General features: G+C 36.1%; 1 protein-coding gene across 2 annotated transcripts; it reads left to right on the top strand.

The window, feature by feature from the left end:
* The first annotated feature begins 311 nt into the window (after nucleotides 1-311).
* Nucleotides 312-18966, top strand: LOC106550455 (putative serine/threonine-protein kinase SBK3). 2 transcript variants are annotated; one of them, XM_087713714.1, is made up of 5 exons: nucleotides 450-588; nucleotides 8355-8589; nucleotides 12818-13015; nucleotides 16372-16574; nucleotides 17178-18966. In XM_087713714.1, the coding sequence occupies exons 2-5, from the start codon at nucleotides 8583-8585 to the stop codon at nucleotides 17949-17951; spliced, it is 1182 nt and encodes a 393-aa protein (XP_087569840.1). In that variant the 5' UTR covers nucleotides 450-588; nucleotides 8355-8582; the 3' UTR covers nucleotides 17952-18966. The 2 variants fall into 2 exon arrangements, with proteins under 2 accessions (XP_013923845.2, XP_087569840.1); XM_014068370.2 differs by lacking the exon at nucleotides 8355-8589 and having other exon boundaries at nucleotides 312-588.
* Nucleotides 18967-20579: the final 1613 nt, after the last annotated feature.

Below are 20579 nucleotides of genomic sequence, written 5' to 3'. Positions count from 1 at the left end.
GAATTAATATTGCTATCAAAATTTGTATTTCCTTTTTACTACTGCATGGATTTGTTTCTCCATATTAAGGCATTCAGATTTCATCCCTCCATCTGAGTTCCCATCCTTTATAGGCTGAAGACTTTAAAGGTATGTCATGTTGACCTCCAACTGTGCAGAGGTGTAAGGCTTGGACTTAGCTCTCGCACTGTGCATTGTTGCTGTTATCTCACCACCCTCCTCTAGCCTTCCCAGCCTATCTTTGGATGCTTGCCCGGCTTGTGTCTGAGCCTGTGACACATGTTCCCTTCTCCTCACAGTGGAGAGATTATAACCAGCTAGGACAGCCTCAGCCTTTATAGGATCAACCAGCAGACTGAGCACAGAGAAAAATCCGAGAGAGAAAACATTTTACAATTTTTTACACATCCAGGAAACACAGTTTGGGTGTCTACAAAAGCTCCAAGTCTGAACCTGTAACAATGACACCTGGACAGATGAATGCCATAGTGCATGAGAAACAAACAGCAACAGGAGAATGGTCTGCTGCTATGTTTCCACATGAGCCTTCTACTCCAGCACCGGCCCAGAAGTGCCTCCCAGATCAAGGTAAGATCTGGGAGATAGAGAAGCCAGTCTCCCACTGTTTTTTCTGTTATTCTGCAGGACATGTAGGATGCTTTTTAAAAATTTTTTAGCTAAAACCAATGCAAATATACAAATGCTTTAAATACATAGTATTTGTAGTCAGCACAAATTTACTTTGTGCACCCGAGCCAAGTGCATAATGTTAAATTAATACCTATCTGAATCATTTATTTCAAATGAAAAGTTTGGGTATTTAAGCAAAAGATTTATGTTAAAATGTTGGAGGTAAATGCTTCCCATTAGCTCTGCAAGAAGGACTTGTTTTGCAAAAAGACAATATTTTTGAGACTGTTTTATTTTAGAATGCATTTTCACCAGTAATAAATTATATGCAAACCGTTAAAATTTTTATTCAGATGAATATAGATGGATTCTACAATTCATTCAAGAATTACTATGCAAATCTTATCTATATGCATTTTGTTCAGAACAGGGATAATCACTACATTTGGAAGATAATACTTTGGGGCATCCCTAAAGCAAGATTTAACCCATGTGTACAACCAGTTTCATTGAACCACTGATTTCTCCATCATGTATATAGATAGATAAGTGTCACATCAAAATTGTTAGCTTCTCCTGCATTTGATTGAATTTACTTTCAATTAAAAATATACAAACTTTAAATCTTAGATGCACCAATTGCACATCTTTCTTTCATTAAGCATTGCAATTGTCAATTCTACTGAAATTCAGAATGCTATGCTAGCATTTTAAAAAAAGTACATAATAACCACATAGGTGAATATTATGGTCTATCGAAAATTTAAAAACTCAAGTTCTAACTAGCAGCAAAGCACTATAAAATGTTATTAAAATTACATTGTACAATGTCTATGATTATTTACATCTTCCCAGTTCCTGAAATGCACACAGGAATACCAAGATACTTCAGAATTCATTAATTAGAGAATTTCAGTATAAAATTATTTTTACTCATTCTTGATCCAAGAACCAAACACAATCCTTTCCTCTAATCTATGGGTGCTTCATAATGTAATCAGTTAAAGACATTACACTTCCATTCTGCTCTTTCTTCCTGAAATGGACGTTCCCTGAAACAAACAAATAAACAAAGAAATACTGGGAAAATGTAAGAGGTTACATGTAAAGACCAGTACTGTTTAGAGTTCCTATAATATTTCATGAAAATGACAGAAAATATGCAAAGTTGTTGTTAAACTATATTTTATTTCATAAATACCTTACTACAAAATGAAGATTACAATTGTTTTGGAATTCATTGTTTCTTTGAAAAGCGTCTTTATTGCACTTCATCAGTAACATCACCTACCCAAGATGTCAATGCTTATTTTTTTTTACTTTTTCTAGTATATATTTTACATCATTTTTATTTTTTAAAAATAAAAGGAAGATAAAACCCAATACAAATTAGTGTAAGTAAGAAAAAAGGAAAAAAGAGAGAAAGCTAAAATGCAAAAAAGAAAAAGAAAAGAGAAAAAACATACAAAGTAATTTCCACTCTTCTTGATAGCAATGATATGAACAACTATAAATTTATCTCTTACTCTATGATTACAACTCTCTTCTTGCTATAATTTATCCTATTTAATCATCAAAACCATTAATCATTTCTCATTTTTTTGTCTTGCAAAAAGTCTATAAGAAAGTTCTAATCAGCAATAAATAATAGATAACTGTGTTTTCTCTTAGCAAAGAAGTTTAGCAAGTTCCCTCCTCTTCACCAACCATTAGTCCATCATGGGTAGTGCTGAACCTTTCCATCTTTGTGTATACAATACTCTTACTGCACTTATCATGTAGAAAAACAAAGTTCAATAACATTTTTCAAGTATTTGTCCAATAAACCAAAAAGAAAAATAAAATCTAGATCTTTCTACATTTATTTTACAATTACATCAAACATGATAAAATGTCCCTTCCTATTGCTCACTTTCTAAGTTAAATTTGAAGTGCCTTTAGACATTCTGATAATATGGTGCTATATAATAATTGTAGATCATTTTATAAAAAATGTCTAAGTTTAAATATAATAGAAATTACAATTCTTTCAGCCACTGTTTCCAATTGTATCATTTGAATATTACAACCAATTTTTGGCCCAGTTTATCATATCGTTCTTTCATTTGTGCTTCTTCTGTTTCAAATTTCAATAACAGTGTTTATTTTAGCAGTTACATGGTCATTATTTGACAAAATTCTATTTCAAACTCAGTCTTACAATGTTCAAAATTATAGATCTGGTCTACTGTAAATAAGAGGACTTTTGACCACTATATTCCTTCATCATCAGTTCTGAGATTTTATTTTACCTTCTCTTTAACAAAATTCTAATATCTCACAAAAAGTCACACATTTATGTGTGCCTATTATTTCTGGTGTATACTATGACAGTGTGGTTTTGGGGCACAACCTGTGTTTATAGCTATTCCCTATTCTCAATTTGGCATGCCTTAAATAATATTTATTTTTATAAGATCCACATTAATCCTGACTTTGTCATACTACAAATATCCATGTCACCCAAATTTCAGGTCATGTCCTTCTAATTCCAAAGTCTTCTGTTTCTCAGCAGCAGCCTTTCTTTGATCTAAATCTAAACCGCAAGCTTCAAAATACAGTTTAAAATCAGATAAACTGAGTCCTACTCTTTTCATTTTATAACACCTTATATTTAACTCAAGATTTCTCTCTCTCTCTCTCTCTCTCTCTCTCTCTCTCTCTCTCTCTCTCTCTCTCTCTCTCTCTCTCTCTCTCTCTCACACACACACACACACACACACACACACACACACACACAATCTCTGCCAGTTTTTAAATGGTACACAAATTGCCAAAAGAGTTATTGTCTAAAGCAAAAAGTATATTTCTAGGCAAGACAGTCATTTTTATCACTGAAATTCTCCCCCCAAATCTCAGTTGTAATTTCTTCCATCTTAACATTATTATTTGGTTCATCACTCAGTCAACCAAATATACAGACTGGATTTGGCATTTTTGTTCATCTGTTGAGACCCTCCGAAGGACCTGGAATATTATTAAAATTGTTTGCCACCCATCTCGCCAAAAGGCAACTGTTTTTTAACATATCACTTTTTTAACTTCAGTCCATGTCTTAATATATTTTTTTGAAATTTTATATTTATACTATGTCATAATATAGTTATTGTGAAACAATGTGCAGTTCATATTATATCATGGTGACACTCAGATAATTTACCTTCTTTTCAATCTTAATATCCATTTTACTTTTCAGTTGTGTTTGCTCTTCCATTTTTATTAACATCTTTGTTTTCTTTTTGTTAAATTTAAAGTCTTCTAATGCACCAAATTCTTTTAATGTGTCCATTAATATTTCAATTCATGTATTAGTTTTAGTATAGTGTCTCTTCCATGATCACTGAATAGATAAGTTCCATCCAAGTCTTACCTTACTGAACATTTATTTTAAGGGTGATGTTTTCAGGAAAATATAAAATAAGAGCTATATGAATGAAGTGGTCCAATATACTAATCAATGGGTTTTGTTTTTTTAGTACTGTATAATTTAGAAATTATGAAGGCCAGTTCACATAAATATTGGGCCCTTGACAAACCCCAAGAAAGAGGGACCCTGTGGCCTTTTCCTCTTATCTTGGAGCTCACAGATTTGAGAGAGGAGTCTTCCATTAATTATTTATCAAGAGTTCATGTTGGGGGAGGTTGTATGATTAAACAGATAAACTGAGACTTCAGTGCAGTATTCAAGGCCACTCCCATAAGGCATGGCAGCCAGGTGGTGTGAAAAGACCACCTGGCCTAGTGGTTAAGATACCAGGCTAGCAAATAGGAGACCATGGGTTCAAGTTCTGCCTTTGCCATGGAAACAACCTGATGACTTTGAGCCAGTCATTTTCTTCAGCTCAACCCACCTCACTATTGAGTTACTATTGTGGGGAAAATAAAAGTGTGTTGGATATGTTTGCCATCTTTAGTTATTTGTAAACATAATAAATATGGGAAATAAATAAATAATTCAATCACCATATTGGTGAAGAAGGCACTAGACCAGGTTTGTCAAACTCAATTTCATTGTGGGATGCATTAGGGTTGTGTTTGACCTTGAAGGGGCGGGGGGGCCCTCGATGTCACTTGTGTTGGGGGAATCTGTGGTGGCCCGAGTGCTCTGCCAGCAAAAACGGGCTCCCAAGGTCCATTTTCAGTTGTGATGGCCCCCTGCAATACTGTGCGAGGAAAAACCCTTCCGAGCTCCATTTTCACTGGCCGAGGCGCTATGGGCCAGTCCTTTGCTATTACAGGGTGGCCCTGTGGGCCAGATCTAAGCACTCCATGGGCCGGATCCAGCCCCTGGGCCTTATGTATGACACCCCTGCACTAGACAATAGCAACATGGATGGCTAAAGAGATAAAAGGGAAGGCAACTGATACTGCAGATACAGGCAACTCAACATAAAAATGAGATGAGCAGTGAAGCTTGGTTGAGAAGTTTTTGCTACAAGAATATCAATATCTTAGTCTTCCAGGATAGTGCTGGGGGAGGGTGAGAGTATAATAAATTAACACAATTAACTGAAGGCCGCTTTGTATTAAAAATAGATTTTATATTTTTATCACTTAGTAAATTTCTGCAAGAAAGTTCCTTTATTCATCATGTACCATATACAATTTCTAAATATTCGTATTTATATATTTATAGCATGAGCTTTTTTCTTAAGAATTCAAGACTGTATTGATAGTTCCTTTGTTTAATTTTATAACCATATTATAAGATAGGCTGAACAAGAGGGATGGTACACAGGTTATTCAATGATCTTCGCAGTTGTGCATAGATTAATACTCAGGTCTCTCATTACTGAACATGTCTAATCCTAGCTGAGAATTAACTATGACTTTCTGATCATAGTCATACTTATTTTGAGGCACGAACAAAGCCGTATCCATGGTTTGTGTTAGTATTGTCATTTTTCTCTCTCCACAGGAGTTCAGCTACAAGATACAGAGGCAGGGGAAGGGAAAGATACTTCTATTTTTTTTAAAAATAAAAACCTCATTTGGGAAATTAAAAGAAGTAAGAATGAAACTGAACATCACTGGCCATCACTAAAAACAAAAAAGAAAGACTTCAAAAAAGAAATTCTTCTTATTCTGGGATGCTGACAATGCTAAAAAAAAAAATAGGGACCAGACATGGATTAGATATATTCACATAAGATCTATCTATCAACACCTCCTAGTGATAGTATAATACAGAGATTAAAATGGTACTTTAGCTTACAACAGCTGAAAACTGAGAGGGAACAATGTAGAAAGAGAAACTATAGAGGAAAAGGTGATATGTTTATCTTGGAATTGGTACGTGAGGAAAAATGCTTAAGCCATCTTTCACGTCACAAAGATATCTTGTTCCAGCTTAAGTGAGTGGAAAAGAACACATGTAAAAGCTGATAGTTGTTTGGTTGACTTATGCCTCTTAATACAAATGAGCAGGATTTATGTTAAGGGGAGTTTTGATAGCAGATTCAAATAAGCCTTTTTTCTGTTATCTGAGCCAAAAGCAAGTTAAGCAGGCTCTGCTTTTGCATTATATTTTAACTAAGGAGTGGAAAAGAAGGTTATTGTTCTAGGCAAAATGTACCCAGTTAATTAACTTCTAGCGTGTAGAGATTTAATTTTATGTTTGTCCAATCTTAAGGATTTTTCTGTATTGAATAGAATTTCAGAAGAAAAAGACTATGCAAATCAGAAAGGCTGATGCTCCCTCTTAAAAATTTATATTGCTTTTGTAATTGTATTCTCCTGCATTGCCTTTTCATTTATTTATATATTTCGGACAGTCGTCTTTAGTGAAGTGAAAAATAAGACTTATTCATTGCCTTAATTACAGTAACATGGCCATTATTAAATATATTGTTGCACTTCTTGATTTTCTTCTCTCTTTTTGCACAGAAAGTTTCCTTGTTCAAAGTAAAAAGATATTTATATTTTGCCTTTATTATTATTTTTTATAAATAAAACAATGAACACACACAATACTCCTTCATTCTCCTATTTTCTTTACAACAAATCTATGAAATGGACTGGGCTGAGAGAATAGGACTGACCCAAAGTTACCCAGCTGAATTTCATGCCTAAAACAGGATTAGAACTCAAAAACCACTTTGAACTGATTTCTAGGCTGGCTCCTTAATCACTACACCAATTCTAGCTAGTTGTAAAACTGTTATTTGAAGAAAGAAGATTAGCATACAAACGTATGTCTAGCTTTTCTCTACATGTTGTAAGAAAGAGCTAATCCTATTCCTCTTATTATTAGAGTATTTGTCCAATTTGAGACTGTCATGTATGCCTGTATTTGTTTTATATTACTTTATTCAGTTTAACTTTCACTGATCACTAAGATTTGTTTTGCAAAGATTAATATTGGAATTATAATGCTTATTGTGATCTAAAGATGTTTAAGAAATATTAATGTGATATTTCAAGTTAATCACGGCACACCATTGAGTCACAGTAATAAATACAGCAGTTGAAGAAATTGCAACTATATTAAGTAACCAGATCTAAGCTGCAAAACTCTGGATGATATCAGAAAGCTTTAGTAGCTCTTTGCTGTCATCTAGAAGTCAGCTAGGTGCTTTCCATATCTAGGGAAACCAAGTTTCCTAATCCATTGAATTTAATTTTTTTCTCATGATGGAGATAATTTGCAAACTCCAGACTAAGCTCAAATGAATTCTGATAAAGATAAATCATGATCAATTTGTGACAATATGGCTGGCAAATAAATTTAGTAAAATAATAATCAGTTCTAACGATTAGAACATAATGTAGCTTTCTTGATGCAACCTGTGGACAGTGTGGCAAGGGGCATTGCTATCTTACACAATTGTTTACAAACTAATTGGACAAGTGGTTGACATTTCTTCCAAGTGGTCTAAACACTGTTCCTATGTTTTTGAGAGCAGCCCCCTAAGTGTGAGATTTTGTCTCAGCAGGAGCTCCAATATCACTGCTCAGGATCAAATAGTGGCATCCAATGCCCCATCAGCATTTTTTTTTACAAGAAAAAGAAAACCTACCCCTCAGTTTGGTGTGCAAACAACCCTTTCTCACCTCCCTTGGTGTCTGCTTAATACTGAAACCAATGGTCCACAGATTCCTACCTAAGCATAAGTTTTTTACAGAAAAAATGCTAAGCCAAGTTACATTCTAAAACTGGAGGTGCTATGTAAGTAAGCTGGCCTGGAAACCAAAATCTGTGCTCTGAAAAGTCATCTTACTTTCACAGATGTAAATAGATCAGTTAAGAGGAGAAAAAGGAACCAATCACCAATTGCTCAAACTTCCCTTTCTCAGACCTTCTCTCTCTTCAATTTTAATCTGAGACATAGATTTAAACTCTGATTTCAAAGTTTAAATTAATGTATTTGTTTTTATATAAATCACAACTTTGAGAGCTGGGTTTAAGTAAAAGACACGGATCAGATTAGTAGCAGTTCTGTGAGAGGAATAAACACGGATGTTTATAGTTCTTAACTATATGAGCTACATCGAACCTTGTAGCTTCAATGTAATTGTTTACAGTGTAATGTTTGATGCTACTTTTGATTTCTGTGACAAGGTTTTTGCTTGAAATGTTCACTACAGAATTTTGGTGACACATTGAGATGTAATATTATTTTAAGGTGAACCTAATTATGATGATATACTCATTGTGATTCTGGACACTGACTTTTCTCTTTCAGACTAATTTCAGAAAAAAAGTAGCTCCAATCTGAAGAAAAAGTATATTTGTACTGCATAATTACCGTAATCAACATCTCTTTCAGATGTCCTCCTGTAGTTAAAAAAGATGGAGAGCTAAAAATAAAGCAGTTAAAATATGGGAGGGAGGGAGGAAGGAAGGAAGGACGGAAGGACAGAAGGACAGAAGGATGGAAGGAAGGAAGGAAAGAAGGGGACCTAAAAAATGAATGGCAGGTACACTTATTAATACATGATGATCCATCAGTTTCTATGCAGAAGTGTCTTGTGTATGACTATTATCAATGGAATATCTCTGAAAAATACCTTATTCTTGACATTCAGTTCAGGGCCATTGAATGAATAATAGAATTATTTTCTCCCAAGAATTAAAAATATATTAAAATTTATGTTGAATTTCCTCTTTAGTTTAATTTTTATACATCCTAGGCTTTTGGCTACTTTGATTGTTTGTTTAATTTGGAAACTTTTTTAAAAAAAGAAAAATGTAAAGACATGCATGCGAAAGCCAAAACTGCTGAAATTCTGCACCTGTAGTGACTACTCATAAAAGTATTATGCCCCCTTTATTTAGTTTTTTTGTAACCGCAGGTGAATAGCAAAAGCAAATGCAAACTTTTTCCTTAAACATTAATAATTACCTCTGAGTCTCATCCTTCTTCCAGAAACTCAAGATTGATTACCTTAAAATTCTAAAATATGTTACATTTGTCTTTTATACTTTTATAACTGTTTCTATTGGACTAAAGACTATTAATACAATGTTTTAAACAAACAAATATCCCTATAATATAGATCCAACTGGGACAAAGTTTGATTTTTCCAACCACATAATCCTTCAAATTAGTTTCACACATTTAAACTCACATTTCTTTAGTTACTATATCATAATTAAGAGGGGAAGGATGCAGTGAAAGATGATCAATGTTGCTGTGTGGTATTTGCTGTTACAAAGTGATGTTTGCCCACTGAAATGTAAAAATGTTTTTTAGCTAACATGGTGCACTTTAATTCTGCTATGAATCATGCCTGATGTCTTCTCCTATGAATCATGTACAAAATGAATCATGTACAAAATGAATCATAACATAGGCATACCTCATCTCTCTGAAATTAATTCAGCCGTCTCTAAGATTAAGTGATTTATACACCTCTCCAATAGATTCTTTCAGGCTCTTGAAAAAAATCAGGCAACTTTTTCTCAATATTTATACTAAATCATTTCTGGGAAGTTTTCCTTTCAGCTTAGAACAAGAAATTGTATATTGGAACATGAATAAGAAAATTTGGTTACAAAAGATAAGGTAGACTTCAGTGAAATTCCATACATTGTTCCGTGTTTAGATTTTTGGCTGTTTTGGAGTTAGCATCAAAATCCTTCAGTGATGCCTGCTTTTGCCATTGTGATTTACAATGCCAAATTTAAAAAGTGATTCATTCTAGCTCCCAAATGACTAAACTTTGAAAAGACTACAGATGATTTTTTTCGGCATATGAGTAAGTAACTTTTCAATGCTGCACTGTATATGAAAAGACTCATATTCATTTCTTTTTCACTTTCCACTGAATCTTAAAACAATGGATCCCCCCCCGAAAGATTCTAGTTTGAAATATTAATATTATGCTAACAGTCATAGTTCCAACAGTATCTGTAATAAGAGAGGGAGTAAATTATATTCCCGTAAATGGTTTATTTTTAATGGTTTACAAAAGACAAGCCTGAGAGAGGACCTGATAGCTGTCTTCAAATACCTGAAAAACTGTTTGGGTTTATTTTTTTTAACCTTTTTTGTGCTTAAGACTGGAACTAATTGGATGAAATTTCAAAGAAATGTAGGTATTAAAAACTCCTGGAGAGTAAGAGTTGTCAATCAGTGGAACAAATTGCTCACATGCAATGGCCCTTCACTGAGGTTTCAAACAGAAGCTGGATAGTCATTGGTAGTCATATTGGGATGGTGTGTAAGGAATCCTGCATTGTGCAGGAGGTTGAACTTGATGACCTCTTGGGTGCCTCTACGATTTCATGAAATATCAGTTAGCAAGTTGATTTTCCAACAGACAGAGGCAAATGTTCTTCCTTTTGGATGAAAAAATATCCAACCTCAAGGAACTGCTACTAGGATTTCTCTGTGCTACGGGTTTCCGTTTTTTCGCTTCACACCAAAATGCTTTTCCGGCGCTATTTGAACTGAGTTCTCTGAAGGGACTCGAAACTGCAAAGTCAGTCGATCAGACACACGCAAGCGGCACGAAGGGAATGTCCACCCCCCGCTGGGTGCGGGGCGGTGGAAGGGTGCCACTTGGCTGGCTCAGGTTCATCTCCCGGCGGTTAGCTGTTTCCTAGCCCAGCTGGGGCTCGAGTTCTCTTGTGCTGAGCGCACCTTTATCTGCCAGGCAGATTCAACGTCGGACACTCCCCCTCCCCGCGCTCAAGAAAGGGACTTTTTTTGGGGGGGGGGAATAGCGGCGGTCTTTGGAAGACAAGGGCATCGAACCATTTGGGAAGCTTGTAAACGCCAAGTCCGAAATTCTCAAATAAAGGGAAGTAGGTTTTAAAAAAACCTTCTCTGTTGTCTTTTTCTTTCTTTCCAAGGAGGTCTTTGAAAGCAGGGGTGGGCTGCTTTTAATCTTAGGCAATAGCCGGCGATATACCATAAACTTTAATTAGTTAAAAATAAGGGACGCGGGAATTCTTAATCACGAAGGAAGAGGCAGCAGCCATACTGTACAAGGGAGCGGTCAGCAATCCAGTGAAGGTTGCTCTTGTTTCAGGGCTGCTTCCCCCATCCAACCTCTCCCCCCCCCCCCCCCGAATTTACTGTGCACCAGAAGATTTCTTCTACCACCTCTTCCAAATGATTTCAGAACAGAGAGGCTATTGACCTCATACAGAATTTGTAACATGGGATACATGGAAGGTATCAGATTTGGGATCTTCATTTCCTACATTCCCTCCAGTGGCAAAGAAAAGAAAGATTCAGCAGTTCCACTTCATCTTCTGGGAAGGTGCAACTTATCTAAGACAGTGCTTCTCAATCTTAGCTACTTTAACATATATGAGCTTCAACTCCCAGGATTCCCCACCTAGCTGGCTGGGAAATTCTGGGAATTAAAGTTGACACATCTTAAGAGTCACCAAGGTTGGGAAACACTTTTAAGGGTTTAAAACTATTTTATGAGGGTCCAGATTGTGAAATCTGCTTGCTATATAAAACCCATGGATTTATTATTTCCTTACAATGGAATATTAGGTTGAGGAAACCACAAAAGGCTTCCAAACACACTAATAGGAGAAATACGTTTCTCAAATCAGAGTGAATTAATTTGCTTTCCTGACACAGAACATGAAGTTATGCTCTTCCCCAACTGTAGTTCACAATACCTTAAACAATAAAGTTACCCAGGCATTTGAAGACAAATGCCACAAATACTGGTTCTCCTCAACAGTACTAACATTATTACAACAAAAATGCATAATGTTAATAGTGACTAATTTTACATATTGCTTTCTAATCAAATCAGTTCACACAATAAATCAAAACCAAACAAATCACATTATGGTTTAGTGCAAAGGAAAATATATTGCTCTTATTTTGAAATACATGATGTATTAATGTTAATAATGTAATGTTAATACTGTAATGCAATGTTAATAATAATATATTAATGTTAATATAGTACTTTCATGAAAGGAATTAATTCATTTACAGATAGAACAGAAAAAAAGTTTCACCTTTGCTTTTATGACTGAATCAGTACTCAGAAAGTCTTTGTAAGGTCTTATGCTTATAGCCAAGTAGGAACAGTAGATTTACACTGCTCCCATAATATTACATAATAAGGTTTTGTTCCTTAGTCCATTCTTTTGGGTAAATTAAGGCAATAATGCACTCATATACATACATTTAAAATGCCATTTCTAATCAAACTACAAATATAGGAAGGTTGTTTTAATCTCCATTTTAAGGATAGTAAAATTATTTCAAACCTTTTCTGGCTTTAATTTTTTCCTTTAAACCTTTTCTCATTGATATCTGCATAGCAGTTGCATAATACTAACTAATGTAAAAATAGCAATAGCAGTTAGACTTATATACCGCTTCATAGGGCTTTCAGCCCTCTCTAAGCGGTTTACAGAGTCAGCATATCGCCCCCACAGTCTGGGTCCTCATTTCACCCACCTCGGAAGGATGGAAGGCTGAGTCAACCTTGAGCCGGTGAGATTAGAACCGCAGAACTGCAGATAACAGGCAGCTGAAGTGGCCTGCAGTACTGCCCCCTAACCACTGCGCCATCTCGACTCTCAAATCACAGTGGAAAGAAAATTAGATCATCAAATGCAACTTTTGTAAATCTCATTCAATTTTTCAATCAATGCTAAGATAAACTGGAACTTGATATCTGATTTGCAAATAGCTTATTTTAATATCCCTCTCCTCAGATGCTGCTGGTGAGCAAGATGTCAATTCTGCTGAGAATATGGATGACACTGAAGACAATGAGGAATTCCTAGAAAAGCTCATATCCATTACCTCCAAGAGTTTACCGAAACTGGAGGTAGAGGAGAGATACAACATAACCAGAGAGCTAGGGAATGGCTCTTATGGACATGTTCTGCAGGTTCAGCATCGTGAGAGAGGTAAGACTATACAAATGTGGTGAACATTTGATTGGGTTTAAATAATATGGACAGCCAGGAAGACCCAACCTGTGTTTGCCAATATATCTGTTGGAGCATCAGGGTCCTCATTTCCATTATTTCTCAGATTCTTTCAATAAAAATAAATAAATCTATGGAAAATTGGTATTCTATTTTTTGACAAAATTTGAAGGGCTGCCACAAAGAAGAGAAGGTCAACCTATTTTCCAAAGCACCCAAGGCAAGGCAAGAAACAACAGATGGAAATCAATCAAAGTAGAATTTGGGATAAATTTCCTGACGAGAACAACCAATGAAACAGCTTGCCTTCAAATGTTGTGGATGCTCCATTTCTGGATGCTTTTAAAAAGAGATTGGGCAGCCAACTGTCTGAAATGGTTCAGGATGTCCTGCTTGAGCAGAGGATTGAACAACTTTCAACTCTGATAGTCTATGTTCTAAAGAACAAAGGGCCAGCCTGATGTGCTAAGGAGTATTTTGAGGAACTGATAGGAAGTAGGGGAATGTCCTTATCAATTTATCTTCTGGCAGATGCTTATTTTGAGTGTGATTATGCCCCATCAGCAGGTGACATGGAAGCCATAGCTTCTTAGGGTGATATTTCTCTAAGAAACTGTCTATAGGTGTAGTGAGGGCCGACACACCTTTGCCCCTCTTTGAATCAAAATATTAGCTATCTTTATTTAGCCTTCTGTGAACAAAACTCCTTTGGAATACTTTTAAGCCTATCATATAATGCAACATGGTCACCGGAGATTGCTTGTTCACCAAATAACTTCCATTGTGTATCTAGCAAAGGTGTCAATATTGGTTCTGAAGCAGTTTTCCCCACATCAAATGCAAATAATATACATTTCTAAATTAGCCTATGGTTCATTTTAACCATGGAGTATTGACCAAGACAGTCATAATCCATAAATATTGATTTATACATTCCAGTGGCTGGATTTACACACTAAGCCAAAACCGAACAAATATTTTTCTAGCTTAGCATCATGTATGAAGCCAGCATATATCATGCTACTGTTTATCTGAGTTTGTTCTGTTGTCCAATAGATACAGGTTTATGAAGATCATATTGGAAAGTCTTATTCACAGGTTCCCTATTTAAGAATTCAATTAATTATGAGGAATTTAAGGGTTCCTCAGGTTGGGATTACATTTTTATTTTATGAAGTCTTGACTTGGATTGAGTTTAGCCTGTACTGCTTGTTGCTCTCATCCAGTTCACACTGCCTGCAATTAATTAACTATGTCATCCCAGGCATGTGGACAGCTGCCAACAAGCAGGTGCTGCTTTGGCAAAGCAAAACCTAGCAAATAGAGCAGCACATTGGCTAGCTTCCCAACTGTAAGGCATACAGAAGGAAACAATCTTTAAGAAAAAATGTAAATGAATGGCAGATTGCCCAGCACCCATGCAAGAAAAGTCTGAGCACAGAATATGGGTGTTTGCTATTTCTCCTGTTATATAGATTTCCCTTGTGGTTTAATTAACTAGCTTCACAATGCCATCTAGTGGGATGCAGTAACACCTCCAGGTTGGGAAGTTTGTCTTCTCCCAATATTTTACCTTCCCCCCTGTTTGCCTTCCAGTCCTGGGACTCTATGAAGGTCTCCCATTGATGTACTGACTGAGACTACTTAATTTCAGAACTCATACAGCATCAATCAGATATTGCTAAGACATTGATACACATAAAATAACAAATGTGTCCACATTAACCTCTCTACTCCATATCTTTTGATTCCAAAACTCCTTTCTTTGAATCAATATGACTTTAAGGATGTCAGGAACAGCTAACTAACAAACAAACTGCAGATAAGCCAAAAGCATTTGTTTTCTCATTTCTCTCTCTCCTTTAAAATGGACTCTGGATGAGGGAGGGTGAAGAATGTCTTGTCTGCTATTACTTCGAAGCTTATTCTGCAGAATCAAAACAACATTGAATTAGTCAGCTTTCAGCAGTTCTAAAAGATGACCCTGTTTTGCAAAGAGAAAGGGCCTCTGAAATAGCTGCATTTCATTAGTTTGTTTGCATCTATTAGCACATCTTCAGGAAATCCCAGTCATGCCTAGTCTCTTTCTTCCTCTGCAAGGCTTTGTCCAAGCTGTTATGTGTGTCAGCCTCATACTTTTTGAACAAAAGAGACTATTATATGATTAAGAAAATTAACATTACCAGATGTAAAGAGAAGGCTTTTGAAATTCATTTGCAGATAAAAATGCATTGCAAAGATCAGTAATGTATCTGTTTGGTCTTGTGGGATGAAAATCCAAAAATAATATTGTAAGCAGATCAAGATTTCAGAAAAGTTTCTCCTGCAGCAAAACACAATATAATCCTGACATATGCTGCATCTGATTATTATTGTATTAAACACAGTAGTAGTCAGCCAGTTTGGTGTATGATTAAGGTACAATCTAAAGAACAAAACAAAACAGAAGTCTGTATTCCTATTCTGCCTTGGGCACATATATATGGATGATTATATATATATATATATATATATATATATATATATATATATATATATATATATATATATATATATATATATATATATATATATATATATATATATATATATATATATATATATATATATACATACATACATACATACACACACACACACACACACACACACACACACCTGAATACAAGACTAGCATACCTACACCCGTGAAAATCTATGAAAACATATATATGTGTGTATACATACATACATACACACACACACACACACACACACACACACACACACACACACACACAGTATGTGCAGGTCTTGGCGTATTCAGGTCTTTTCCCATGTAAGATTGAGAGTATCTTGGTGACATTGCGACGAGGTCCCACTTACCATATTCAGCCTGGTCCCTTTGGCTTTGTGCTTGTGTGAATAAAGTGTGATCAGAGCTGCCGTCTTTCTATAAATATTGAGGGGAGTGCGTGGAGTGCTGGCTTTGCTGCTGTAACTGGGTTGGTTGGCTGTGTTGTTACATCTTGATTAGTTGATGGAGTTGATCTATGCAGATTAGTCGGCTGTTTTGTAACATCCTGTGTGGCTGAGGTACTAGCTGCGTGCCCATTAGTCTTTTGTGTTGTAGCGACCTGGGTATTGGGCTCAGGATGTTACAACGCAGCCAACCTCCCAGGATGTTGCAGCACAGGACTCAGGATATCACTACACTAGAGCTCAGGATGTCATCACACCGCCAAATACCTAGGTTGTTATATATTATAATATATATTTTATTGGTGCTACATTTGTTAACTACAATATAGCACTTCAGCATCCCTTAATTTATTGCCATATATCCTTGCTTGCAGGAACCTCAATGGCTTTGAAACTGATGGCCAAGGAACACACAGGGAGACGGGAGTTCTTGTGGGAATATTGTATTGCTCTCTGCCTCTCTTCACACCCTACACTTCTTCAAACCATTGGCAGTGCTTTTGAATCATCTACTCATTATGGATTTGCACAGGAGTTAGCACCAGCTGGAGATCTCTGCAGCATCTTGAATTCAGGGGTATAAAATCTTAAAGACTTTAAGGACATCATAACTGGCAAGATCTCATCAAGCATGGGATATCATAGGGTGATATTTTTTGAGTGGGTACAAGAGGACAATTAAAGGTAGGGTAATTATTAGATAAAATAGTTTGCAGTGAGTTTTTCAACTGTGTTGCAAATCCTGCTTAGAATGGTAGAAGAACAGTTTGATAGTGCATTAAATACTATTTCATTTATTTGGGGGCTTTTTTGTATTCAACCGGGCTAGGTGCCCTTTTATTCTTTAAAGTCACAATTGTACTTTTCTATACATATATTTGCTTTCTTCTATCAAAAGAAGATACTTTAAACTGTTCCCAAGTTGAGCAGAAGATAGTTTGGGTAATACAATTATATAAATATACATACAGTAACTTTTTTTTAGAAAGTTTTAGCCTATCACAGTGTTAGCCAATCATGCATGGTTTCTGTGGCAATCTTGAAAAAGCATTTCTTCATAACCATTCAAGACAAGGACTCCTTGATTAATTGCAGGGAGGATGTTTACAAATTGGCTCCACTGAAATCCTTGGAATTTTGTGGAACTTTTCACTAATTCTATTTCTCTTTTCTTCAACAGGAAGGACTTCCTGAAGTGCAAGTGAAACGGTGTGCAGCCCAGTTGGCTGATGCCCTGGATTTCATGCATGGCAAAGCCCTAGTACACCGGGACATAAAACTAGACAATGTGCTGCTTTTTGACCAAGAATGCCAGCAGATAAAATTAGGTGACTTTGGCCTGACACGACTGGAAGGCACCTGCATATCTGCTATGTCTGCTGTCTTGCCATATTCCCCACCAGAACTGTGCCTGCTAGAGAGGACAGAGTCTCTAGCTCTGGACTCAAGCCTTGATATTTGGGCCTTTGGAGTGCTGCTCTTTTGCATTTGTACTGGCTGCATCCCTTGGGATATGGCAATGAGCCCTGATCCTAAGTTTGAAGAATTTAGCATCTGGCAAAATCGCACAATACCAGGTGAGGCTCCAGGCCTGTGGAAAGTTTTCACAGCTCCTGCCTTGCGTATGTTCCGCCGCATCATGGCTCTTGACCCTAACCGTCGTAGTCCTGCTATTGAAGTGAACAAATACTCGCATTTGCCTTGGCGAGTGGGAACTTCTGAAAAGACTCAGGATGATTTGTTGAAGACAATTAGTTCTGAGGCCTGCCTTAAGGAACCTGGTGAGGACAATACTGAACTGGGCAGAAACCCCAAGGACAATTGCCTCCAGCAAATGCAACCCGAAGTCATTCCCCCAGAGAAAACTCATACCATACAGATGGGTCCCAATCCTGGAAGCAATCCCAGTCCACATGAAGGTTCAAGCCTAAATGGACCTGGGCTTGAGCCCTGAAGAAAGTATCAGCTCTGAAAATAATGGCTCCTTTCATCAGGGAAAAACAAGAAGGACTCCAGCTGCCTTACCTACTTTCTATTATGGAAGAGTAGAACCAGTCACTCTGTAGGGAGATTTTCAGAATAGGAGTGCTCAGTTGAATAGTATCAATGTAGCATCATGATACCTAGAAACAGTTCTAGAGAATTTTTTCCCTGGAAGAACCTTCCTTTTTTCCTTGTTTTTTTTAATGGTACATCTAGATAATGCAACAAAAAGAAATAATTGCGATTCAGTATTTATAGCTTTATTCTCTAATGGACTTTAAAAAAAAATCAGATTAGAAAGAAAGTGCAGTAGCTGATATAGTTCTGACTTCTCAGGATGCTATTCGTTTAATAGCTTCCACTTTGCAATCCTATGAGTTTTTCTTGCATTGATTATGCATTGCTTAATTACTGCATATAACATTATATATATACTTTTTTGCATTAATTCATTAATTCTTGGATGGGAATTAATGATCAATAGATTGAAAAAAAAGTTAATAGCTTCCTGAATTTCCTAAAATTGGAAACTTTTCATTAAAATCTGAATTCTATTTTCAGCACTTTTTTCCCTTTTCTTTTGAAAAGAAAAGAAGAATTAGGCTCCTTAAAACTTTTTCTAATAATTGAAAGGAGCACATCCACAATTCAAGTTTCTGTCACAGGGACAGACACTATAAATTCAGCAGTTCAGAGAAGATAATAATGGCAAATGGCAAGTGAAACTAACAGTCTACAGTAGGAATTAATCTGTAACCAGTAAATTAGCTTTTAATTGAGTTTTAAATAACTTTTGCTCAGTTAAATTAATAAGTAAATATAAGCAAATCTTTTGCACATGAAAAGAGTATTTGTTGATAATATAGTGACACTTTATTTGCATGGATTTTTTACAGTATTTCTGCATGGAACAATTCACAAAGAAGTAATATTTTGCAGTGTCAAAGGGTTCTAATATGGAAGCATCCAAGGTTTCATGTTTTACATCAGTAGCAATAGCCTAATCATTGAACCAAAAAAGATAGATAATCTTTGGGAAGTATGATATCCTGAAGTAATGAGTTACATAAGATATACTGTAGTTTGTTTGTTTATTTGATTCTATCATTGAATTTCTATAATAAATTGTTTATCACAAAAGCTGGCTGCTTGGAAGAGCTTAATGTCATTGGGTTCCAAATTAATTGAGAAATTCTTGCAAAAATCCTTCCCTATCCTAGACCCTAGAGTTTTTGAGTGAGATTGTGACAGTTGTAGAAACAGGTATTAAATTACCTTACTAGGAGCTCTTTCATTTTAATGTATTTTTTTAAAATAAAGATTGGACCTGCAGCCAACTGTTGAGAAAAGAAATGTCTTTTTCCCCTGCCCTGTTGCATAAATTCAAAAGGTTTATATATTAAAGTTGAGTTTTGCTTAGGGCAGAAATTTAGCACTTTCTCTGTCACACAGAAATAACCAATGTCATAATGATTCCTCCTTTCATATGGAAGGGTTCATATAGTTATAGCTGATTAGAGCCTTCTTTGAAACAAATGAGATCTCTAATTCCTAATTCCTTTTTTCCCCCTACAAACTTTCCTGACTGGCAACTTTGGGTCCTATCCCAATATCACTTATTTTTATATTTATTATTTGTAATTGCTAACAAAAAAAAATTGTTTGAATGATTTTGGCTTCCTGCTCTGTTGGTGAAATACAGTCAGAAATGTGCAATAAAATTTCTAAGATGCAATTAAACAATCAAAAATGAAAAGTAACATTAAAAATGCTCTCAAAATATATGTATTTGTGTGAGTGTGCGTCTTTTGGAGCTGCTCAAATGTCATGACTGAAAAAGTTCCAAAATAATGGTACTGCAAAAGGAAAATAACATCTATGAGTTTAGAATGGGAATAGAATGGGAAATTATGAACAAGTTTCCCCCAGGAACATTGCTATCAGTGAGTTGAGATCAGATACAGATAATCCTGAATGAAAACCTGAATCAAAATGTTAGGTCTTCTAAGTATTCCTTCTAGGAGGAATACAGTACATCTGCTTAACTTTCATCCAGAGAACTGTTCCATGCCCCAGGCTACTCCATTCCATTTCTTCTGCTATTTTTATTTTCAATTGACTTATTGGATTATATATCATCATGGTTCCTATTCCATCCATCACAAAGCAATATGAAGCCACCCATAATAAGTTTTATTTCTACTAAACTCAAAGAAACACAATGAAGAGTAACCACTGTCCTGCTGACCAGCAAGTGTATGGTAAATCAATTACATAAACTAGGGATGTCAACCCTGAGGGCTGCATCAGGGTTGTGTTTGACCTTGAGGGGCCAGGGGAGGCAAGGCCAGGGTGAGTATAGCCAACTTGACATCACTTGTGTCAGGGAGTGCCTGTGGTGGCCCGAGTGCTCTGCTGGCAAAAATGGATTCCCAAACTTCATTTTTGGCTGTGATGGCCTCCTGCAACACTCTGCCAGCAAAAACAGCTCGGGAGGCCATGTGTCTCTGGTAAGCTCAATTTTGGTTGCGACAACTTCCTGCAAACCTCTGCCAGCAGAAACCAAAGTGGTAAATGCGGCACAGGCTGGTCCTTCACT

Source organism: Thamnophis sirtalis, unplaced genomic scaffold, assembly GCF_051295495.1.
Source record: "Thamnophis sirtalis isolate CommonGarterSnake01/CBP01778 unplaced genomic scaffold, rThaSir2_p1.2 scaffold_4, whole genome shotgun sequence".
Taxonomy (NCBI): domain Eukaryota; kingdom Metazoa; phylum Chordata; class Lepidosauria; order Squamata; family Natricidae; genus Thamnophis; species Thamnophis sirtalis.
Note: the sequence above shows the minus strand (reverse complement) of the source record. Positions and strands in the feature narration are given on the sequence as shown.

Coding starts and splice junctions, on each gene's coding strand:
- LOC106550455 (XM_014068370.2), top strand. CDS start 462: ATGACACCTGGACAGATGAATGCCATAGTGCATGAGAAACAAACAGCA. Junction 589..12,817: donor GAAGTGCCTCCCAGATCAAG/GTAAGATCTGGG, acceptor CCCTCTCCTCAG/ATGCTGCTGGTGAGCAAGAT. Junction 16,575..17,177: donor GCAGCATCTTGAATTCAGGG/GTATAAAATCTT, acceptor TTTCTTCAACAG/GAAGGACTTCCTGAAGTGCA.